This window comes from Dufourea novaeangliae, unplaced genomic scaffold (genome assembly GCF_001272555.1).
Source record: "Dufourea novaeangliae isolate 0120121106 unplaced genomic scaffold, ASM127255v1 scaffold31, whole genome shotgun sequence".
In the NCBI taxonomy this organism is placed as follows: domain Eukaryota; kingdom Metazoa; phylum Arthropoda; class Insecta; order Hymenoptera; family Halictidae; genus Dufourea; species Dufourea novaeangliae.
The window spans coordinates 46,276-72,280 of NW_015373904.1; the positions used below are offsets into that span (position 1 = coordinate 46,276).

The window sequence follows — 26,005 nt, forward strand, 5'->3', positions numbered from 1 at the left end:
GATAAATTGTTATTACTAGTATTAGTAGATAGTTTACAAAGTGTATAAAAGTAAATTTTAATTAAAACGAAGATATTGACGACTAATACTCTGTGTCCTAAATTTTTTTTAAAGATTTACTTTAAAAATTTTTATTGTCATGACCTTTAATTAATCTTTTATATTTTCTACTAGAACGTTTCTGGTAATAATTTGTATTAAATTGAAATACAAAACGTTACCGTGGATGATGAATGATGTCTAGCTGTTATCGGTGGTGCTGGTGAAGCTGCTCCATGCGTTGTAGTATCCACAGCGGGGCTGTTCGACCTTTGGCTATTTCCTGGGCTATGCGTGGTGGTATCTGGAGGAGATCCTTGCCTCATCAGCGCAGACTGTGCCATATTCGCTTGATTTCCGGCTGTCTGCGTAGAGACAGAATGTCTTGCCATCAGTGGGCTGTGTTGGTCACTCTGTTGTGCAGTTTTCTCGACGACAGTCGTACTACTACTGGCAAGAACGTATTGCTGTTGCTCAACATTTTGCTCTGCAGACGGTGAGTTTACGCTACTTTTGGGGGAAGTCGGCGCTTTTCCATGAATCATGCTGGAGCTTAAAATATAGGACTGATTGTGGTCGATGTTCATAGACGGATCAACGTTCGTTCCGTTAGAAGCTGCGGGTTGAAAATTAGGTATTTGATTGTTAGACACCATAGTTGTTTGCTGTTGCACAATCGTGGTGTTTTGTTGAACGAACGTTGTATTCTGCTGATTGGAGGCTGATGAAACAGCAATATTTTGTGCGGTGCCGCAAGGTACCATTAATGTTTGCCCATTCATTTGTATGAACTCCTGTTGGCCCTGCATGTTAGACGGCCGAACTTGCGAGGTATTGAATGTCACTTGCTGATTCGGGCTAACATTCGCTACTATCGGACTTAATTGATTTCCAAACGACGTAGTTCCATTTACTAGGAACTGACCGCTGTTTGGCGAAAGGAATTGTGCGCCTGGACTGTGTTGCTGAATAATTTTTCCACCTGTAGCTTGCGGTGCACGGATAACCATTCCAGCAGGACCAGCTGCTAAGATGCTTTGACTGGGATTGAATATTCCGCTGTGGCTTTGAACTGGAGTCAATACGTTCTGGCCATTCACGTTCTGTATCTGCAATTGCATGCCGATATTTCCAGTGTCTTGTAACAGTGTCGCTGTTCCATCAGCGGACATAACCATACTGCCAATTCCGGGAACGATGAACTGCTGAATGGTCGGGAAATTTTGAACCATTCCGGCAGCTCCGTTCAATAAATTCACTGGTTGCAGAAGATTTATTTGCTGAGCTGGCTGAGGATTCGTAATAATTTGCTGAGCATTGAACTGGGCTGACGTTGCACCGGCTTGTCCATTCATAACTAACTGAGCCGGTGCTCCACCTTTACCCGGAACAATGGTCAACGCTTGTAACATTGGACCTCCGATACTCTGAGTTTGGAAGTTTTGTTGCGCGAAATTTGACTGCGACTGCATTAACATGCCAGCATTCTGTTGAGACGAAGCAATATGTAACATAGAGGCAACTGTCTGTGGGTTCCCCTTCCGTTTCTTATACACTTTCTTTTTACTCATTGCCGATTCAGGAGACAACAATGCAGGCTGCCGATTCACCATTCCCTGATTTGCATTCACATTTCTTGCAACATCTTGGTTCGCGTCTATGATCGACTGAGCATTTTGTATCACGTTACCAGTAGCAACTGTTAGATGCGGTATCTGAACGTTCTGTCCTATACTGTCCATTGTCATAACACCTGGCTGTATAAGTACAGGAGTCTGAATAGTGTTTACCAAGACCGTAGGTTGCCCTATAACTTGCTGAGCTACGCCAACCGCTGGTATAACCTGACTAACAGCTCCTGTTACACTGGTGACCATGGGTGACACTGACAACGGTGGCATAGAATTAGAATTGGAAATGAGTTTCGGTGGAGGAGGGGCCATCACGCCATTAATACCCGACCCCGTGCTAGCCATTATTAGTTGGCCACCACTGGATACAAGTATATGACCAGGAGGTAAAGTTGATCCAGCTGGATGTTTCAATATTCCACCAGACGTAAGAACATTGTGGACTTGAACGTTCGATTGAGGATGTTGTTGTGGATGTTGCTGTTGCTGTTGCGGTTGATTTTGCGGGTGTACTGGCGAACTCGTACTGGCCTGAGGTACTTGTATGCTACTAACGACGCTTTGAACCATTTCCAGTGGTGACTTCGAGACATTTATCGCTATCGATGGTTGACTGCTTGGGAGAGAACAATGCGTTGTCACAGCAGACGTTGGTGCGGTTGTTAAACTCGTAGACGACGTTTGGTGCTGAGGTTTGTTTGAAAGTATATCTGGTATGGCAGGGTTCGGAATTCCGGAAGGTGTATTGATCGACACTGTAGCGGTATTCGCTCTTCCTGCTAGTACAGACGTGATCGTGTTACTACTAACAGTGTGTCCGCTGGCCATTGTAGTTATTACCGAAGACGTGCCAGTAAAATGACCCATCGGTACTCTGGTAACAGCATTTACAGTGTGTGGATGTGGCTGATAACCGTCTAAAGGCGACTGTCTTGTGGTTTGTCTCTTTGCTACCTGAGGAGTCATATTTTCTATTGCGGTTGAAGACGTTTGTAACGAGGAAGTACTAACAACAGAAACGCCACTTGAATTAGTCGCGACAGAACAAGGAGTTTCAGAACGTTGCTCCTGGACACCACTGCTCATTAAAGACTGTGATGGCTGCTGAGCCTGTGGCGTTAAAGGTTGAGATGGCACCTGACCTGACGTAGTATGCGAATGAGGTGTTGGCGGTTGCGAATAACTGTGTGGTGTGGAGGGTTGAGATGAAATAAGACTCTGTGGCGTTGCCGGTTGAGATATTCCGGGCGTTGACGAAGCTGGTGTGTCAGAATTTGCCGGACTATTCATGCCGATAGGAGATCCATGACTAGTGCTCACTGTACCCCCTTGTATTGGTCGTGAATCAGCTTGCTGTTGATTGTGCTGGTACTGTTCTCCAAACGTGGATGACGTAACAGGATCTTCGCGTTGATCTGAATGCATCAGGTACTGGCGTTGAATTTGTTGTTTATACTGATCCTGCACATAGGACTGAGTATCAGCACTAGTTACGCAACCTTGACAGGGACTATTCTCCGAATCGGTTCCACCATTGCTCGACGTTGGCGTCATACTGCTGTGTACAACAACAGGGGATGTCGCGTGATTTTTTACAGAGCCGAACGTTGATGTACTCGTTGGGCTAACACTGGAGGAAGGCTTTGGTTGTGGAAGATAAGCGTTATTAGGCAAGTGTGACCCGTGACTCGATTGCGGTATTTTCGAATTATTAACCATTCCGACTTGCGAACTGCTGACACCGGTTTGCCGTGATATTGTACTATTCAACAAAGCTGTTTGCTGTGCGAGATAACCACTGGGGTCTTCCAAAAACGATGGCCCGCTGCTGTTAACAGTCGAACCAATTTGACAGTTATTCTGATGATTTTTATCGCTGAATTCATCGATTGGACTCTGTGCTGATTGGTCGAGACTATTGTTTCTAACGTCCGTTACGCTGTGCTGGCGTTGTTTCTTCACCACTACTTTACTGGGCTTTGCTTTCTTGCGAGCCACTTCGTCGGTCCAGGTGGTTGCTTGTGGAATGTGATGATGCAAAGGTGGAACACGATCGAAGGAATTGCAAGTGATATTCTGAACTGTAACAATGGAAGGTTGATGAGAAGCCGAGGCTGGTCGATTTTGTTGCCAAGGGGGTGTTCTTGAAGTGAAATGCATATTACCGGGCTGCCCGTTTGGTCCCATACCAGATTGTGCTTCAACAGCATGATTGGTGTTCGGGCTCCTTCCCGCTAGATTAGACAAAGCGTATTGCTGCTGATGCTTAACATCCGCAGTATTCCCCTTCGATGCATCAAAATTCCTCGCAATATATTGAATCTGATTTTGAGCGTACATTCGTTGTACATTTTCATTCGAGTTGTTTGGCATGTTTCCGTTTTGCACTACGTGGTGTCGTTGCATCGTATGATTTTGCAACAAAATTTGGTGTTGCTGTTGTTGTTGCTGCTGCTGTTGCATTTGTTTCGTGTTTAGATCTTCATCCGTCACAGATGGTGTGCGATTATGTCGACTCTGAATGTCGGCGGTGTTCATCGTGTTCATCACTGTACCGGAATTTTGTTGTTGCATGACGTCTAACGAGTGATGACTTAACTGTTGATTAGAATACTGCGGCTGGACACACACTTGAGATACTTGCTGCTGCTGTTGTTGCTGCTGCAACTGCTGTATTTGCATTGGAAAGGGATCTGTTGGTTGGGCTTGCATCACGTGTTGAGTAGGCTGATGCTGTTGCGTTTGCTGTTGCATCTGATGTGAATGAAGTTGATGTAACTGTGGATGCAGAGTAGGTTGAGATGATACTTGCAATGGTTGCATGTGATGTACATAATTTTCAGACGAATGCTGAGGATTGAAATTCCCTGATTGTTGATCAACTTCCTGAGTCAAATGCTGCTGCTGTTGCTGTTGCTGCTGCATTTTATGCTTCTGTATTTGCTGCATATGTAACTGCTGCTGCTGCTGCTGCTGCTGCTGCTGCTGCTGCTGCTGCTGTTGTTGTTGTTGTTGTTGTTGTTGTTGTTGTTGCTGATTCATGTGTTCCTGTTGTTGCATCACATGCAATGATTGTTGATTTAATTGATTCAGATAGTGGGGGGCCTGCTGTTGTGTTAATTGATTCACAACCGTATTTTGATGTTGCGGTTGTTCTTGCTGTTGTAAAATTTGCATGTGTTGCATTTGCTGGTGATGGGGCAACAATTGCGGTGGTTGTTGCTGTTGCTGCTGCTGAGATATATGCTGCTGCATAAGCTGCTGTTGTTGTTGTTGTTGCTGCTGCTGTTGCAATATAAGCTGTTGATGTTGTTGTTGCAGCAGCTGCTGTTGCTGCTGAGTCATGTTGTTGAAGTTACCCGTTTGCTGATTCATTATCAGCGAATTTCCCATTAGCATCCCCGACATGTTGTGCTGACCTAACCTTTGCTGAGGATTTCTTGTTGCACAGCCGTTTACGTCCTGATTTTGCGAGGATGGGTTTAACGTCTGACAAATTTGCTGATTACTCTGCTGAACTTGCAAATTGGGGATTGCGATTGGCCACACCTAAAAATGAAAGATTTTTTTTACATAAGGATATTGTAAATACATAACCAATTACTATGCAACAGTTTTGAAGTCTATTTCAATAAAATTAAACATCAAATTAAAAATGATAAAAAATTCAACTATAAAATACTCTATGGAAATAATATAGTAAAGGTCTTTGTGTTACTGGAAGGTAAACTTTATATGGCAGCTTGATATACAGTACGATTGGATTACCTGCGATCCATTTGGCATCGATGAACCTTGAACTCCAGATGCTGCAACAATAGCCCTTTCGCGTTGTGCCATAAGTTGTGAAACTGAAACTCCGGAAAAAATGCTTCCTACTCCCCCTAATTTTCGCTTCTTCTTTTTGTTCAGACCATCTGTAAAATTACACAGATCCGATATTAATAAACAATGCAATAAGTTTCAACTGCTAAATATTTAATGAAATTAAATAAATATTTTGCTGTTAAATAATATTATAAAATGTAGTGACTCTTCCAGATTATAGAAATACTTACTCCTCTTATTTATACAATTAATTTCTCTAACAGTAATTTTATACTCTCCAACAACAAGTTTTTCATGTCAAGCCTTCTCCATAAGTTAAACCGTATTTAGCGTAACATTCCTAATGTTATTCATGTTTCTTTTATTGACTATTTACTAATTCGCCGTATAAATACATTTCACTTCCAACCATATATTTTTTATATTTTAATACTTTCATATCATAGAATCATTGGAGTTAGTGTATAATTGTTCTATTATTATAGATACCTCATTCTTATAATATTATTATGAAGATAATAATTTAATAAAAAGTAACATCAATTATAAATATTAATTATTTATTATTATTAACTAATACAGTACATATCATTTTGATTGTATAGGATATTACTTTGAGCGTGGATTACAAAAGAGTTTACGCTTCCCATTTTATTTATATTCAAGGCAATATATAAATTTTATTTGACTGATATTTAATTTGATGTGACCCATTCCATATTTCCAATAGAGTTCAAGCACAAGAAAAATACAAAGTTTAAAGAACCTATTCACATTAAATATGCATAAAAAGCATAGTAAAAAAAGAAATCATATGGAGAGAATTAAAAGAATAAGAAGTAACGTATTTATGATTAAAAGACACTATTCGAATTGTTTTATTTATGCGTCATTGCATAACTGTGTTTGCTCAAAATAAAATAAAACCATACGTGTTCGTGAGCTTAATGTTTCATGGGCCACCCTAACAGGCGTTCACACTACGATATTACCTTGATTTACGAGGATAACAAAAAACAAAGTGATAAGAGGGTGCCGCAAGGGACGGTTTCCAATGGTGGTTTTTTATCCGTAAGCATACAGCGGATAATTATTCTCCACAGCTTCAATGGGGAAAGATAATTCGGAAGTGGGAGGAGGAAAATTAAGAGAAAGGGGAGAAATGACAGAAGGTCCGAGAAGGATGGCTGTAATAATGAATCCGCCTGGAAACCGGGCGGTTTGTCTTCAACGACAACTGTTCAACCCGATTTTCAAAGCGGCGAAGATTTGAGTAAAATCTTTCGAGCATTTTGCAACTTCCGGGGAAAATTCGCTTGAACGCATAGAAGTCGTTTCCCTCTGGTTATTCCAAAAATCTGCGGGTAGTGGCTTACAGCTGTAAAACGTTGCCGTCGTTAAACCTGACGAGGGAAACATGACGACGCAATTATGGTTTATGGCCCATCGTTTGAAGGTATTTCAGGCTTGATCGTTTGAAACGCGCACGACTATAGCTCCGACTTCCAGAACGGATTCAATTGAATGAAAGTACCATCGACTGTTATAATATATTTCCTATTTTCGTCCGCAACGAAGGAATCTTTTTATTCGGCAGTCAATTATGCATAACACCTTCCTTTCATATTGACCCTCTGACACCACGCCCCACCTCAGCATACGTAATCACCAAACTAGAGAGAATAGAGATTTTGAGTTTTGTATGATTAAGAACTTGAAGAGTATAACAGGAAACCGAACTCGTAACATATTTCTTAGGGTAAAATTTCAATTGAAAAGATATGAAATAATTTTTAAACTACGAGAATTTGAAACCGTTATGTTAGCCAGATAGAATGTTACAGACGAAACAATGTTTCGCTGGTGCAAATTCGCTCTAGTATGATGTCTGAGGGTTAATTACATTGTATTTGCTACAAACACCTGTTTTCATAACATCATCGTCCTAGATTGTTATTCATAACACCAAATATCCTTGCAAGCACAGAAATTTCCTACGACTCATTATGCTGACCGAAAATTGTTCCCATCGTTTCCAGCCGGCTCTCAAAGTATAGACTGAAGTTCGTGGCTTGCTACCAGCAGGTGTCGATACAGGGAACAGGAAGGCCGACGAACCAATGACCATAATTATAGTAATCTCCCTCTCGAGACTCCCGACCAAAACTCGCCGCAACCGAGTGGCGGATACCGTGGTATTTCGAAGGCACTCGAATTAGTCGAACAGAGTGAACCTCGGGACAAAGATTGCTCCAGTTCGCTCATGATGATACCATGAGAGCGTGGAGAGGCAAACGTTACGACGTGGCCGAGCCGTTGAGGCGAACTAAAAGGAGACAGGGCGGAATGCGCTTGCGCGACCGTAACAGGACCGTCTAGGCCGAGGACGATCCGGAGGTGGCTTGAAACAGTGTCGGGTGGGGGTGAACATCACTTCGGGGCAAGCGCAAGAATCACGGCCGGACACACACGTCGGCCCGCGGTTCCTCTACCATCTCCACCTTCATTGAGGACGGTGGAACGCCGCGTCGCGGCGCCGCTGCTCCTTCCTACGAAATTAACCCTTATCAACTATACGTCTGCCACCGCCGCCCACTATCGTCGTCTTCCATCCTCTTTGCCCCACCACTTTGCCCACCCTCCATCGAAACTACACCATCGTCGCGTTGACGTCGCTGGCAGCGAATGGTGAGCGGATTCTTTCCTCCTCCCGGGACTTATTGATCGCCCGGACGATAAGAAGACACGAGCCGGCCGATTGGTTCCTCTTTCGGACATCTCGCGACCTCTACGCCATCCCCCGACATCGACGAGGAAGCTGTCCCTACATCACAATAATAAGGATAGTTGGGAAGCGAATGCAAATTTGTGGTTCGCCTATGGAGTTGGTTCAAAAGGACTAACGGCAGCCTGCGATTGGTGGATTATTCGTACGTGGAACGTGCTTGGATACGTCTTACTGTGAGACTCGTGTATCTTTTTAACAATTGCTAAATTCTTTTTAAAAATTTGGATTCAAGACCGTAAAATTTCGGAAAATTAGTTTTCTTTGGAAAAACTTATCACTTCTCGATAAACCTAACCCAATTGCGGTGTCATTCACAGAAAAACGATGTTACACATTTTTTATGTATACCTAATTGTATCAAAATGTTTCCCAAATATTTGTTTTCGAAAGATATATTCCTAATTTTCGCATATTTATCAATACATGTACCTACCGTCAGAACACGTCACGATTGCAATTAATAAAGCTTTTTAACAACCTCTTAAGATAAAGTATTATCGGAATAGGTATGGAATCTTGAATCGTTTATCATCAGAAACGGTTTCAAGTTTTCAAAAGGTTTGCCGTTCGCGGGAATGCGATAAACGGGAAACTGTAAGTATTTGTTCTGAAAAGGTCGATAGAGGTGCACTCCCTGTGAAATTGTTTTCCCCGGGGGTATCAGCGTCGCAAGGCGGTATCGCGGCACCACAACGCAACCGTGATCGATCGAATCACGGAGAACTTGTTCATCGAGAAGAAGTATTGTTCAATTGGGCAGAAAAGACATAACACCGAGTGATTGATTCTATTAGTCTATCGATCCTCTGACATGGTGTGTGTTCGTATCATCGAGTCAACGAAATTACACGGGCAGGGATTTATTATTACACCGACGAATCCGCTGACAGGACATTTCACGGGAACCGTAAAAATCAACAGAATCGAGTAACTGTTACAAAATCAGTTCCAGAAGTGTTGTTTGCGGCGTTCAAACTAGGAATAGTAAAAAATCAAAAGAAACATCGATATATCCATACAACTGCCATCGACCAACTATTATCGATGTTAATCGATACATTGGTAGCAATACATCGATATTTTTACAAGTTTGTTTAAAGTCGGAGGATTTTCAATGAATTTCATCTAAATTTTCATTTTAGAGTTTAGTTTATTGCATAGGTATATTTTTTTCATAAGTCCATTATTTATCGAGTAAACTATTTAAAGATACTAATATGTTTAACGTCGTTCCTGACAAATGAATTCTTCGTTGAGTTATTGTCAAACCAACGTTTGAAATATGCTCATTAGAATATCTCTAACTGATTTCACACCTTTTGAATTTATGTCAAATTCAACTCGAATTCCTTTCTCCATTACATTCAGTTTGATTCAATTTCGCGCCTCTAAAGTCCATGCCGCACGCTCAAAATTCATGCTACACGCTCTACACAACAGATTGAAATGAGAAAATCCACCAAAAAAAACATCGATGGTTTCGATGTTATCGATCTGCAAACGTCGATGCATCGACAGAAAACATCGTTGTTTGGATAATGTCGATACACCGTTGCCATTCCTAGTGCAAACATCGTACCCTTACTGGTGGAACAGCGAGTTGAAACGGGCGCAATATTGAATGCGGCAGTGAATTCAGATACGAGTAACAAGCCGTTGGAGTTCCATTAATCGCGACGATCGAGTCTGTTCTCAGCTGTAGAAGGGTCCTTTGGCAAGCCGCGATACATAAAACTTCAACTCCCCCCAAGTAGGATCGGCGGGGTAAAACCGAAAAGAACCAAGGAAAAATGGAATCGACTTTCGTTATTGAGATTCGTATTTGTGGAATAGCGACGACGAAAAAGATTCATTCGAATCGCCTACCCCCCCCCCTCCTACCGCTGTACGTAGATTATTCTTTTTATTTTCCCACCCTTCAGCCGCACGATTCGGTTGGGTGTGTGTTTACACAGTGCGCGAACGTATTATCCCCACACCCGCGTGCCGTTGAAATCCCGGGAAAGAGGAACAGGAGGATGGGGGAGGGAAAAATAGAGGGGAGGGAGGGAGACGGAGGGCAGAGAGAAATAACGGCGGCGACGTTTTCTCGGGCTACGTCGTTTTATATCACCGGAAAATTGGAATCGAAGCGACGCCCGTGAACACGAACGCTGACGTCGATGTTAAAACGGCCCTATAAAGTCCCACGGAAATACTGGCCGCGTCGCATGTACGGGGTGTTCGCATTATTACTGACAAGAGTAAACGCATCAATGAATAAACACTTAAGAGATTTTGTAACTATTAAAGTCGAATTTTAAATGATAATAACATTAACAAATATCTGGCACATGAAAATTAGAGTTTTTAATATCTATACCTTCTTCTAACGTATAGATTTCATTTGGAAAAATATAATCAATTAAATTTAAAAGAAAAAATCGAGATTTTCACCAATCAATGAACAATACTAAGTAAATGAACATTTCTAACCAGCAGCGCGAAAATTGTTTGAATATGAAACAAGGAATTAAAAAAAATCAATATGTAATCATTTACTTCTTTTAATAATTTCATTTACTCGTTTTTATATATAATGTTCATTTACTGATGCATCTACCCTAGTACTTTTCTTTAAGTACATGGTGTAACGAAAAAGGAATTCTTGTAAAACGTATAACACAAAACAATTTCCGAAAAATACCATGGGTTTTCAATTATGAAAGTTTCAAATATTTGAGTTTATGCATATGAATGAATTATAGGTGTATTACACATGAGTGTAAAATGGAGCTTTAGAACCGCAGGATTTCATCTCACTTTTACAATTTGCATAAAATAATCACTGGAATGTTTGTTTTTATTTTTGTTTCTATACTTATTTAAATTTTTCTCATAAACGATTCGAGTCTCCAAGACAGCCTATCAATATGTAAAAGGGTTATATCAAAAGAAGAATTTCAATTCAACGAATTGACATAACTTTTATAGTTTTTAATTAAAAGAGATATTGGGAAGAACAGTAGAAATTGTTTATTGTTATTTGATTGCGACGAAATGTGACAATAATTAATTGAATCACTCGGTATACGCGTCCATGTCGATAATAAGCTGCAATTTAACTTCGACTGGTACTCACACTGGATTCACACTGCCGAGTGACGATGCCGTTTTGTGAGAACACGAAAGGCGCTAAAACTGTGCCTATATTTGCATGTAGATCGGACACTTTAAAGCAATGATGTTCCTTGCTTTGATGTACCCTGCCATTCGTAAGTTTAAAACTTCTTTCCTATAGAATCTGATACGATTATAACGTTCATTTTAAAAAGAAAAAACAATTCACTGTACATATTTTACCAAATTCGATATTTATCTTTCAGGAAATGAAAACGCTATTATACTTCAGCAAATTGGTCTACGGTTCTCGATGATTATTCGCCATTTTGATTAACAAAGACGAGAAAATATTCTGCATGTAAACTATGTTACTATTTTATTCAAACAAAATTATGGATTTCTTATGGGTACACCAATTACACAGAATGTTAAACCTAAGCAAGTTCACAGAAATACCTCCTTAATCTAAAGGGAGGAAGATGCTTCAAGCTTCCGAAACACAGTGTACATTTTTTCTGTTGCTCTTATTATCATATGAAATTTCATTGAACGTTTAATCGTCCACTAGTATGGCACATTTTATGTGACTCAAAGTATATAGTTAGAAGAAGAATATATCATGCACAGTTATTCAGTTCCAAGTGCGTCATTTTTAGAACTATTTGATTCATTAAGAAATTACTCGTAACAATCTGTGTATGATAGCTACATCAAATGTATATCTTACATGTGTAAGCCTAACGTTAAATTAAAAGTTAAAATATTAAACTTAACACCATATTCACATAGTTATTACACCGATGATTAGATAAATCAAACCAAATTTAAATTCTGATTTAACAGACACAAAATATTAAAAAGTAATTTAACGCATAATGAATCTTAAGTAAAGTAATTTTTCAATCACTTTGCATTACAGTCGTGCACAATACATTCCACGATATAAACGGCGAGGAATTAAAATACGCGAGAAGAAAAAAAACTGAAAACTTTATAAGGATGTAGTCGAAGGTAAGCAAGATTGTACTTAAATCCAGAAGCCTTGGAAAACCCAGCAAACGACCGAAATACACTCGGCGAATTTCAATTCACCGTTCCGCCATTTCCTTCTCCCGTTCCGCTCTTGGCGTAACGCGAAGACCATAAGCACGCAGCTCCCGTTGTGCCGGCTTGCTCGGTATAACAGCCGTTTAATTAGCGACTCGATGAAGAAAGGAAAATACGAAAAAGGGAAGAAAGGAACCACCTAGCGGGAAAGGGCAAGAAAAGAGAGGGAAGAAAAAAAGAGGCGAGATCCCGCTCGGTCGGTTATAGGATTTAGTAATGAAATCCGGACGGAGAGATTAGCAGCCACGGTGATACATCATTCTACTCCCCTTGGCTCGACGCCTCTCCGCCAATGCTGCTTCGTTGCGCTTGCCACCTCCACCCCTTTTTTTACCGACATCGGAGAGGTATAATGCCATCTCTCGGTGCGCGAAAGAATGACAAAGAGGGGGTGGGGAGGGCGGCAACAGACTCCACTAATGCCGCAATTTCGTCGTCTCTTTTCTTCTTCACCGAGACTTTTCTCTCATCCGTTGCGCCCTAATGATCACGAGTCGGTCGGTCTCGGGGCCGCAACCCGCACACCGCCACTGGCGGGGCCAAGGGAAAAACTTTTGGTCGTCTTCCAATAAAAGTTTCCGCCGCGTGTTTTCTGGTACGACGGTGAATAAACGGTTCCCGGCGATTATGGCGCGCCGCCCCGGCTACCAGTGGAACTTTGTTAATACGGCGGATCGATGGGAAAACTTCTTTGGAGGTTATATTGATGGCTGGAATACGTGTACGTGCGCGCGCGAGCGGTTCCGCGAAGGCAAGTGTCTATATATATGTGCGTGGAGATTGATTGGCGAGTATGTATAATACGATCGAATTCGACGAGTTCGTAGCTCGTTGAAGCCCGGGTAAGAAACTTTTCCCTCGGTGAAAATTCTGATTTTGATCGATCGGAGACACCCACCCACACCAGCCGCCGTCAGGGATAAAACTCTCGACTGGAAAAATTTCCTTCCGCGCGATTTCCTTCGCGAGATTACCCTTGGGCTGAATATGTTTTCTAATTAGGCTACTCCCTGATACTACATTCCACCCTTAAATTTGAATGGAAATGTTTATTTTCCACAGATCTATGAACGAACCCATATATGAAGACATGATTTCGGGGATTAACAGGGACTCTCAGTTTTTGCTTAATATAGTTATCGTACAAAATAGATCAGTTCACTGTTTATCTTAAAATATAAGTGAATAATTTAGATTCAGATATGTAGCAGTCGCTGCGATACTAAACTAATTGTACAACTTTAAGACTGAATTTTAAGTCATAAATCACTATTCAACTTTCAGATGTCATTAATTAGTGCAATATCGAATGCATGAAGACGTTTAATTTATGATGACAGAGAAATGTAGTTATATGGAAATTTTGTGGGTCACTACAAATTACATAGTAATTATTTAAATAATTAAATGGTTTGTCCTTAAAAGTTAACTTCATTACTTAAATTTATCGATTACTTACTCCTGCTGTTCTCCTCACTTATTCTTAACACGTTTCGTATCTTTTCGAATAAAATTATTTCGAATTTTGAAATGATTTGTCCTTGAGAAATGGGAAATATTCAAAAAATAGACGTAAAATTTAAATATGCTTGATATTAAAAACAAATATTTAAAAACATAATACCTATTGAAAAATCATTTTCATTTCGAGTCATATATGTAGATCCGACGAGAACAGCAGGGTTAAATTACTCGTAAGATATAGCAGAACGTTATGTGTTAATAAAAACAATTAGAAGAAATAAATATTGAATTAATAAATGCCTGTATTCCACCACTTATCCTTTAATCCTTCCATGCAATATAAACTATAATAAAATGAACCCTAATACAGGATGCCCGTAAATCGTGATGCAATCGGCCAAGTGGTGATTCTATATGCACAAATAAGTCGAAGAAATGGGTAATATTTTTCCTTCTAAGGCTTCGTCTTCGACATACATAACCGAATTTAAAAATCTGCTGGATACACCTGCAATTTACATAATAGGACTTGGCTAGTACAGTAATGTCGTGATAACTGTGAGTCGATTTGCTCACGATAAGTGTGAAGTCGTCATCCCCACCACTGGGGAAGGGGGCCGTGGAACCAGTCAAGCGTATAATTTTTGCCCGGCGCGCCGCGTCGGCTTCCCTTTCACGAGTCGACGGCTGAACGAGGGGAACTAATGCAACGATGAAACTTTTTGTTTTTGGTTCTTTGTTAATGAAACTTTTACCAACATATTCGTGAGATTTTTCTGATTAAAATGATACCAAACACGATATAATTTGGATCATATTTACTTATGATTTATCACAAGCGCTAATGAACGAATATGAACTGTTAAGACTTTCTACATGAGTAAATATGGTTCGAATTGTGTCGTGTTTGGTATCATTTTAATCAGAAAAATCTCACGAATATGTTGGTAAAAGTTTCATTAACAACGAATAAAAAATAAAAAAGTTTCATCGTTGCATTAGCGTTGTCTCACCGATATGCGGGAATGTAATCTTTTCTTGATGTCCACTCGTCCAGCCGTTGCGTCGACTCGTCGAAAAAACTCTCCTCCTTCTCACCGACTGGCACGACGGACTCGACGGACAGAGCGGGGAAATGTATATGCATATGTACGACGCTTCGTCGAAGCGTTCAATCGTTAGCGACTGCCCAAAGAGCTGCCGACGAATGAACTTAGCTGGATCACTTCCAGTCACTCGTATCTTTATTATTGGCCGAAACGGTACAGACACAATCGGACTGTGTGACGAAGAGAACGAACGAGACACATCGAAACCGAGTAAGATAACGCGAACCGCAACGATTACAATGTGAGTGGACAGAGATGTTTTTCACTCGCTTGTCTTTTTCTATGTCGGAACACTACAAAGGTAAGCTGCCGAGACTCGACCTTCGAGCAATAAACAGATTGACGAGGTGCTGACACTGTCCGTGCTGACCGTGAGTGTGACTCTACGGACCGAAGCATTCACACTTATCAGGACATTACTGTATGTCTTTTCACTACATTCCGTTTCTACTCACCGCCACGACGAATACACATGTTTCAGAATAATTTCAAATTCGATTCTTTCGAAAACGAAACCTCAAACGAAAAACAATTGTTCCTTTTTTCGACTTATCTTTTCTTATAGAATTACCACCCGATCGATTCTACTACGATTTTGGGAACACTCTGTATAAATAAATCCAGGCAAAATATTAAAAAAAAAATTTTAGAAGCATAGGTAATTTCAAAACACTGATACCGCGTAGATCAATTTTTGTATTCTCTTTTGGCGACAATTCTCATGAAAACTGTTATAAATTGCAAAAGTTTTAAATATACTATACGTAAAAGGATCTGTTAAAGATTTATGTAGTTAGATAAATTGTCGGTTTATTTTGGCGAGTAGTGGTCTCAACAAGACGTAATAAAAAAAAAATTATTTATGCACTCCGTTGTCCTCATATTAATATTTTATAATGCAATTATCATATAATCATGTAAGGCATTTGTATACGAAAAAAAAAATAAATGTATGCAAACAACAAAAATATGTAAAATACTCCACATACGTGTATCAAGAGAATAGGAGAGTAGGACGATGCACAGAAACTGAATAAAGGCGATGAATACAAGATCCCCGAATTAACGAATAATCAAAGTATTCGCGCAAGGTCGCGTTCTTACCTTTCCTGGCCTTGTCAGGTGAGGTGGGCGAGTCTGCGTTCACGTGAATCGCGGTTACAGGCGGACCAGAGGATAATGTCGACGAGGAGACCGTCGGTATACAGGATGCAACAGGACTGCTGGCCGCCGTTATTGGCAGCAAAAGTTTCCTCTTATGGTTGCAAAGCTTGGTCATCTCCCGCGTCTTGCCCTGATCCGGGCTCCAAGGTCGTGTCGCAACCTGAAACAAGAACATACACCATTCGTTACAGGTTGAGTGTATCATGCTCGTAGAGGATCGATTCGAGACGAAACCTTTGGGAATCACGAATTATGTCTCCATAAAAAGATCGAAAAACGAAAACTATTGATTCTACGCACGTGTACCGCTCATGGATGGTAGGTACATTGTATGGACGACTGATCCATAGTTTCTCAGTTCGATCGCATTAATTCGTGAAAAGCAGGGTCTAGGTTAGGTCCGAAAGGAGGCTCATAAAATGCTTTCCTCGTACTTTCGGGGTATAACGTACAAAGTTTACGAGGGAATAACCTTTGGCATTTGTTCAAACGATCCTGGTACAACCCCTGAGACACGGATAATGGAGATTGACTATACGACCGCGGACATTGAAATAAAGAGGCGGAATCACGTAATGAAACGAATATTCCGTCTGTGACCTACTTTTACGGCACGAAATGAACACGGTTCTCGCGTGCTCTCGTGCGTATCCGTTGCATTGAAGCGACACCACTGCATTATGCAATGAACGCCTAAATTCCGTTATCGGAACGATATACTGAACGTTTCGAGAATTAACCAATTATGTGTAATTTTAGCCACGCACACGCATCTATTTGTACACAAATAATTCGGTTTCCAAACAGCTTTCATTTACTCGCATAAACCAGGTATTATTTTGAAGACAATAATAAAATTCTGCATACAACGAAAAATGTAGTTTATCAAAGGAGCAGGTAACTTTCGATGTTTATGCGAATTTTATGTTTTCAATTGTTTTTAACGACAAAGTTGCTATTGTTACCAGTGTTGGTGTTGTGAATAATAATACGATGCAGAAATTTAATTTCGATAAATTATAAAAGATATTTCAGTAAGTACGTACATTAGTTCAAACGCTTTTAAAGACACACACTCGTCGAACACGAAGAATCCTTACAACATGTGTCACTTACACAATATTATCTCGTAAACATTAACTCGATGACATAAAAATCTGAATTAATTCAAACAATTGACCTGAAAATATTTTTATTTTCTAATCGTTCAAAATTATCAAGACTCCCAAACCATTTAATTGCGAATATTGTCCGAAGAGATTCTCATCTGCGTATTATTAACACATTTTGGACCTGATACGTGAATCGACATCTGTTGTTGAAACTTTACAGGCCGGAAATGTTGATTCATGTACAATCCCATCGATAAGTATTAGGACGCTTGTCGAATGTACAGTAAATGTTAGAAGGTATTACGCAATTGCTGAATGTCTAACAGAACTATTGCTTAGAAGATATTAAACTGGATGGATAATACCTATGCTACTATAAAGTTGGTAACAAACATGGCCTAAAATATGTAATTTTCTACAAAACATTACATTATCTTCACACAGACTAAGTGTTCTAATACTTATGAGCAGTAGTGTGTTATACATCATCCCGCGGCGTTCTAGTCAAACGATTTCCACAAAGTATGCAGCTGACGTTCAGTTTAATAAAACAATAAAACATTTTACTCTTTTCGAGAAAAGATTTTGTGGACATTAAGAGACGATTTATAACCTTGATATCATACGGTCCGCAATGCGTTAAAACATCGAGCCGTTCCGAGATCACGGTACCGCCTGAAAACAGCCAGAAAAACAGTCCTGCCAACCCGTCGCGAAAGCGGGCCCGACAAAAACTTCGCGGCTCATGGGCCCAGAAATTAACGACACCCACGCACGTGAGAACGCGAAAAATTATGAACCGTCTCTCGGTATAAGGCTGTCCCCGGCGTATCGGCCGTGCATCGTCTTATTTACGGGTGGTTCGTAATGGCACTGTGTACGCAGCCGTAAATTGCTGCAGAACGTCTCACGGGCTGACACGTAACACGGTGAAGCCCGGGACGGCCATTACCGGGCATCGGCCCGCGGCCTTCCAACTTGGACACACGTTTTAACTGTGCACACCGAGCATCGCGCATCGATCATGAGATTCATGAGCATCGTCGACCGAGGCCATCTTTTTTTTTTCCAATTCCCGCGTTCCCTCTCTCGTTCCTCTCCGCGTACACCCTCCCCCCCATCTGTTCCAACCTCTTGATCCCCTCCCCCTCTTCCCCGTTGCCCTCGTTTGCCAGCCCTTTTCGACATTCTGTCTTGCTTTTGCGCGACGCCGTTCGCCAATTATGGCCAGACAGCCGCGGCGAAATCTTGCCGAGGAAACGAGCAGATTATCTGGAGGTTTTAGCCAGCCCCGAAGGTGGTCCCGGACTTTTCGAGCGGCTTACGTAACAAGCGTCGCTCGAAGATACGCGGACGACGGTTTGTTCCGAGGATTCCAAGAGCGAGAGAGGTCCTTTGCGGACGCCTTTATTCGCGATTTCATTGTGGATGTAATGATACAACGGAACGAGGGAATAAAGCGTTCGGGGGAGGCAGGGATTTGCATAACCTGTCCGATTGTAGGGCGATTACGCCGAACCCGGGGGCCCCGGCGAGTATTGATATTTTGATGCGGGCGAGGTGGTAGTTTATATTCACGCTCTTACGACTTGTCTAATCGCGAGAAATGTGTCTTTAACTGCCTACTACGCTCGATCGTGCGATAAGTTTCCCGTTAAAGCACGCGAAGTTTCGTTGCGATGTTTCAACATTCGGAGGATTTCAAGTGATTGTAAGTTGTTGCTTGCAATTGAATGCAGCGGTTTCAGTGTTCAAAATATATGGCTATAAATGTAATTGGTTAATCGTTTTTGTTTTTACTGTTTATAATTATTCGCCAGTAAAAGTATTAAGAATCCACGGGTTCGAATTTTTAGACGTCATTGTGGAGAAGAGAAATTATTTCATCGAGACAAATGTCTATATTATATCAGTTTTCAATAGTTATATTTTTGAAATGAAAAATTTTTAACGATATGGTAAGTTTTATTTAAAATTTACTGCGAACTAGAGAAACTGTGACTAAAACGAGAACAGAAAGTCAAATGGTAAAGGTAAATTATTTCAACATAGGTGGTCGTTTTCATAAAAATTTTCGGAGATATGCAATATTTTATGAATCCCAATTATCTTAATCTGTTCAACGTCGAAAACAGAAGTTTACCCCCTGAAGTTGTTTGCGATAATAATTCGGTAAACCTGTAAGTACCTGCATCGTCATCGTATATCTCAGCTGATCGAAGATTTGCATAATTCATGTAACAAGCACGAAGAGCCGACCAAAGAGGAATTTATGAATTTTTTCTTCGCTCATAATTCAATGCGATAAATTATTTTAGCTCAAACGAAATGCATCATGGGGAAAGTGAATAACTAATAAGTACCAACGCGGAAATAATAAATTATAACATAGTAATCTATATCATTTTGGATATGAAACCAAGAAAATTTCTTTCTTTTATATAGGAATGCTAAAAAAAGCTGTTTAATGTTTTATCATTTACCTTAAGCACGTTTAAAGATAATTATTAAACCTCTTTCAGTTCTACTGACTTGTTTAACTTTATCTAGTATGTTATTACAAACTTTCTCTTATATGCCAAGTAGTTGAATGTTATGCGTGGCTGTTAACAAGATCAGATATTCCTAGACTATTTATATTTGACGCGCATGCTAGAAGTTTTGCATTCACCGCCTTCTCAACCCTTTCATTACTGGTGGTGCCTATAGGCGCTTTGAAAATTTGCTGCTACATAGCGTATGGTTAGCGCCTGTATTTAGTGATGGCACCGAACAGACCGAAGATGTTTGGACGTTTTCAAAGAAAATATGTTCGAACAGTTCAAACAGTGTTCGGATGATTCGGACGTTTTAGACAGTTTAAATGTTTCAAACAGTTCAAACAGTTCGGACGTTTATAGAACGGCTCGGCCGACTCAAACGCTCAAAACGCTCAAACGACTCCGAAGTGTCTGAACCGTTTGACTTACCTTGGAACGTATAATACTCAAATCATTTCCACTTGTGAAACAAAACGGGAAACCACGAATATAAGGAAAACCAAAACATAGAAATCGAATCACCGTAAAATATGTTGTTCATGTAAAACGTTTTATTGTTGCTCGTATTAATGAATTTATCCCAACAAAAATTCGCCATGTTTTACAGGCCGGCCGTGGAATTCAATCCGGAATAAAATCTCTTAATTATCCTATCCGAAACAATCATCAGCGATCGGAGCCGTCGATGATTCGCGAAGAAACATGTCGTAGCGTCCATCGGAGCACTGGCAGGTTAATTAAGAACGACCTGAATACGACCTGAATACGACGTCGAGATTGTATGTATTCGCAGCAGCCGGCCTTGGCGTCGAGAGCCCGACGAGTCGGCGTATAATGACGTATGCCGGCGGTTAACTCAATCAGAACGTGTTCCCTCCGACCGGTCTATTATTCATTCTCCTTCTGGCGGAGCCGCTCATCAGCGATGATCACCTTAAACGCTATTCTTGTCCACTTATGCGACACGCCGCGCTACGATATTGAATAAAATTGCAGCCGCGATCGGTTCGTTTGCACTCTTTCTTGTTTTCTTTCGAAACCATGCCGTGCGAAGCGTCTCCGGACCAATCCAGAAACACGACGGTACGATGTTAATGACTGGTACCGAATCCAGAATTACCGATGCTGAAATTTATTGGTATCTTACCCGCTCAGCGTGTAATCGATGAGACATATTTATTTACGCCTATCGCTGGAAGTATTAATGGTGACGGAGTAAATGGTGCATGAGAATTGATATCGAGATGCGTGAACAGCTTCGGTTTTATATGGGTCATATTCTTTAAAGTTTAAATGAAAGAACACTCTCTTCGGTTGAAATTCAAAAGGATAATTGTAGAGCAATTATTTTGTTATCTATATATTTCGGGAGATTTAAATTTTGTTTAAAAAATGGACCTAGAAGGAATCAGATTAGTCTTTAACTTCCTACTGCCCAATATATTTTTGAAGTCACATACCAGTTTTACCACTATGTATACACTTGAATGGTTCTAGGTGTGATCCCCCAGTGTTGGAGATAACGCGTCGAAAGTTAACGTAAAGGTCTTTTCACGCAGTTCTAGAGGTTTTACTGTATTAAGCAAATGAGAGCATTTCTTTTCCAGAATTAACCAATATAATTTAAAAATTAAAATATGGCTGCTCATTTGCAAATGTACTACTGACCAGTGTGACCTGAAAGTAAAAAATCTATTTTGAAAAAAAACAAACATTCAAAATTAAAAATTTAAGTTCCATTAGTTCAGCTGATCAGTAGTAAAGAGTAACCTATATACAGACAAAAAATTTGTTGAAAAAAAAATGAACCTGGGTTTATAAATTAGGGAGAGTTAACACATTACGCGTTGTGTCTACATGTTTATGGGTTTAACTATATACTTAAATGTAAAGTTTCAGGGTTAAGTTTAGTCAGGTAGACATAGTTACTGCATTCAAGCAGCAATTCCGTGCTAAAGATAATAGCTCAAAATTTATTATCAATCTTTGAATGCATATTTAGCGTCACATACATAATAAACATATACCATTGTATTTAAAAAAAATTCAATAATATTTTACAATCTGATTTGAACCACCACTACAGTATTCCCGTTTTTACATCAGAGACCTAACTTTACTGCACACTAGAGTTTCACCTGCAAAATCTCGAGTGATGGACAACTTTTTTTACGTGTGCCTATGTATGTCAGTCCCTCGTCTTATACTTGACTGGAACTTACAAACTGTACGAGCATCGAACAGGTCGTTACCGTTAAATTTTCTAATTTCACTAAATGTCTTAAAAATTCCTTGATCGGTCTGAATCGACCCCCACCCCATGAATGTCTCGTCCCGTCCAATTATTAACGATCGATCGATTCTTACTTATAATTAACTTCGGTTCGAACCACGCATCGACGAAAATGAAAAACATCAAAGCGCGAGTTACCGAGGTCGAGAGCGTTCGAGTGGCGGCCGCGATTAACGTTCGATGCCCACGAAGTCGTACACCGAAGCGTGGGGAGGGGGGGGGGGCATAATCTCGTACAGGATGGCCGTCTCGATAATCATTAACACAGACTCCTGGGCAAGGCGCATCGTTTTCCACGGAATTATTTCCCACTGCACACGCCCCCCCCCCCTTTTTGCAGCCAATATAATCACACCGACCGATGGAAGCCGCGATTTAATCCTTTTTGCCAACCGGCTAGACATCGTTTCTCGACAAGAACGACCTTAATACACCCGGCTTTACCTGGCCGGTGGCCACACAGTTCGCGGAGGGGACAAACGCGGGGTCCTTTATATTATACCTCTCCTGTTTTTTTTGTTTCGGCCATTTATGGCGCGTCGAATAATTGTACGGCGAGATGCAGGCCGGTTGCACAACTGAATGCGACCGTTCCTTTACGTAGGTTCGGGGGACAAGCGAAAAGTGGTTAATTGACGCGACCTCTTGGATATCGTCGATACCTGAACAAATCGGCTTATTGCGAAAAATTGTTAAAATGAAGTCACCCTTTATTGGATGATGATGCATCTTCGAAACTTCATCGTTCGTTTTATTTATATTTTGTAAGTTTCCCGTTCTGTAGGTAAATGTAATTTAGGTCAAGATATGAAACGCTTGTATTACTGGTACAGAACTTTAGATAATGCCGAAGGAACTGACTCATGCAGTTCTTCTGTCAGGTTTTGAAGCCACGATTCATTACAGAATTGTGTTTTCACTTCTGGCCCTAGGCTTGTTAACAGGTATTCATTAGCAATGATGCTGTAAATTTTTAACGATTTCGATTAGTACTTCATCCTTTTATACTGACAACTTGAAGACTGCAGACAAGAAAATTATTCAGAGCTTCAAGAATATAATCTACAAATCCATCGTGGCATAATATAATTACCATTAAAATTTAGGCTAATTGAAGATAAATCTTAGTTGGAAAAAAATTTGGTTTGATTTGTATGCTGTTTGATCGACGTCACGTCATCGATACGTCGATCATATGTCAACATAAATGGAGGTCTGATTCGGTATCGATGGAGGTCCCCATTTTTTTGCTTATTACACTAAATCATCTTGCAACGGACGATACCGTATAACTTCGATCAAATCGCATTGACTAATATCGCAGTATTTCCCGACCTATTTCGAACTATGTATACTCCTTAAACGGACTTTATGTCGCCCAAAAGTATTCCGCGTTCCGCGACGATCCATTTGCACGAAATTATACAGGGTGAGGCACTTAAAACCGGCCACCTGAATAACTTGGCTGCTATTGGTGATAGGAAAAAATGTATCAGGCCAAAATTATTTGGTATCGAGGGGCTGATCATCCGATGTTACTAGTTTTTTGATAGGTGAAGGCGTTAAGGAGATATGAAGGTCATCTCAGTTTTTTGAAATGGAACGGTATGTTTTTTTACTTACATTCTGATAGAGTATTTCAAGAAGAATACAACGACCTATTGGAAAGGTCATTCGTGGTCTGGGCTAAGCCAATTGTGATGGAAAATAATTTACTTTATCGCGATACAAGCTCTTCTTATACGCTCTTTCATATTTTCTTTGGTTGTTGGTATTTCATTATACACTTGCTGCTTTAATTTTCCCCACAAATAGAAGTCCAGAGGTGTTAAGTCTGGAGAACGTGCGGGCCATTTATGATTTCCTGCACGACCAATCCAACGATCTCCGAATGTCACGTTGCGGAATTGAGTAATTATCCGTGCAGAATGAGCAGGGCATCCATCTTGTTGGAACCACATAGTTTGCCGTATGTGAAATGAAAATTATTGCCGTATATAAAGAATTTTTTAACAAATTCTGCCGTATTCAAAAGTTACAGACTCAAAAAGAAAAATTGTTACGTTTGTCCTCGGTCTCCCCTATGGCGTTTTACTGCCGAAACACGATAATACACTTAACTATATACCTGTGATCGAATACCTATACATTCAGGGTGGGGCAATAACTATGTCCACTTTGAATATTGCCGTTATTTGTAATAATATAAAAAAATGTTATATACACAACTTACACGGTATAGAGGGAGGCATATTGTGACACGAACATTTTCTGCGTGGGTGAAGGCATAGAGGAGATTTCAAGGTCATCTCTATTTTTTTTAATGGAATACCATGTTTTTTTTATCGCAACGTGATAGCCGGTGTTGAGACGACTTCAGCGAGCTATAATTGAAGGTCATGCAAGGTCAAATGTGGTAGTAAAATAAACTTTCATACATTACAAGAGATACTCGAAGTGGTGACCGTTTGCGTCAATGCAAAGTTGCAATCTTCGTATCGCTGCATCACGTGCATGTCGTATCGTTTATGAACTTATTCTAGCACATGCTGTATTATCTCATAGACCCCCACTTTTACATAAACGAATGGTCTAGAAAATGTACCACTAAACGTTCGCCAAATGATGTGGTTACAGCACGACGGGTGTCCAGCACATTATGCTCATTGCACGAACTTTACCCAAATAAATGGATAGAACGTGGAAGATTAGTTTCTTGGCCACCTCGTTCTCCAGATTTAACCCCATTAGATCTTTTTCCCTGGGGAGCATTGAAAAATGCTGTTTATCAAGAAGTACCCATTACACCAGAAAATATGAAACAACGGATAATTGCAGTAAATAGCAACGAATGAAAAACAGTATTAACACTTTAACTACGAGTATTCATAGATTCATGAAACTAGTCTAAAGGCAAAAAGTAATTGAATATCAGGGTACATATAAAAATAATAAGTAGGCGAATGAACAACCAAATATTTGTTTTACAGACAAAATATCAATTTAAGTGCAATGCGGTGGAAAAATACAGCTATATTTATCTCCATTTTTAGTCTATTGACAACTCTCTTAGTTTAAGGGTTAAACGCTTTCACAATATTAAAATGTTCTTGCGAATAATTCATAGCATGTAATCTTTTTCGTAATTCCTAACTAATTTATGAATTAAATAAGTTACAATAAAAGAAATCGTAAAATTTCTTTTTTCGTGTTATTTCGATATCTTCACACAAAACGCGTGTTACTCGTATTAGTCACGATACCTAAGAGTCGCTAGGCTGAGGCCTAAACGGTTAACAACGTTACGTCGATTAACGTCCGCGGAGCCGTGACGAAATTAAAGGCGTCCGTTCTACAACGATAATTCCGCGCATTTGCATTTGATATACGAGCGGGTCATCTGTGTGCGTTTCGCGGGTGGTACTATTGTAGTAGTAGTCGAACGTATCATGCGCTTTTTTTTCCCTTCTCTCGGCTAGCGGCGCTCGTCGAAATTAATCTAACGAGACCATTAGTTCGCGATTTTACGACTTTAATTGTGACAGCCGATCAGAGCGAAAATCCACGTTGCAACCCGGACCGTTCTGGTACAATGGCGCGCGTTGAGGGGGAGGGAGTTCGTGTTTCGTACGTGCACGCCGACCCTGCAGCCAATTAAACTCGTCTATGCTCGATTGCAAGGAACGTTTCGACGGGTCACATGTTGATTGAGCGTTCGCTGTACCGATTGTTTTTAGAGTTCCGTGCTCGGTGGATCGAACAGAGGGGGGCTCCGCATTATGTAACGGCCGGGCCCGCGCGCGAGATTCAATTGCGCACGCCGTGGGA

General features: G+C 40.4%; 1 protein-coding gene across 1 annotated transcript in view; it reads right to left on the reverse strand.

The window, feature by feature from the left end:
• The window catches only part of LOC107193738 (protein split ends-like), a 30,651-nt gene extending 14,244 nt beyond the window's left edge, over positions 1–16,407 (reverse strand). Inside the window, exons 1-3 of the mRNA XM_015583242.1 lie at positions 16,173–16,407; positions 5,439–5,587; positions 222–5,219 (exon numbers count right to left, since the gene is read on the reverse strand). Of these exons, the coding sequence (XP_015438728.1) occupies positions 222–5,219; positions 5,439–5,587; positions 16,173–16,407 (5,382 nt within the window). The remainder of the gene's footprint in view (positions 1–221; positions 5,220–5,438; positions 5,588–16,172) is intronic.
• Positions 16,408–26,005: the final 9,598 nt, after the last annotated feature.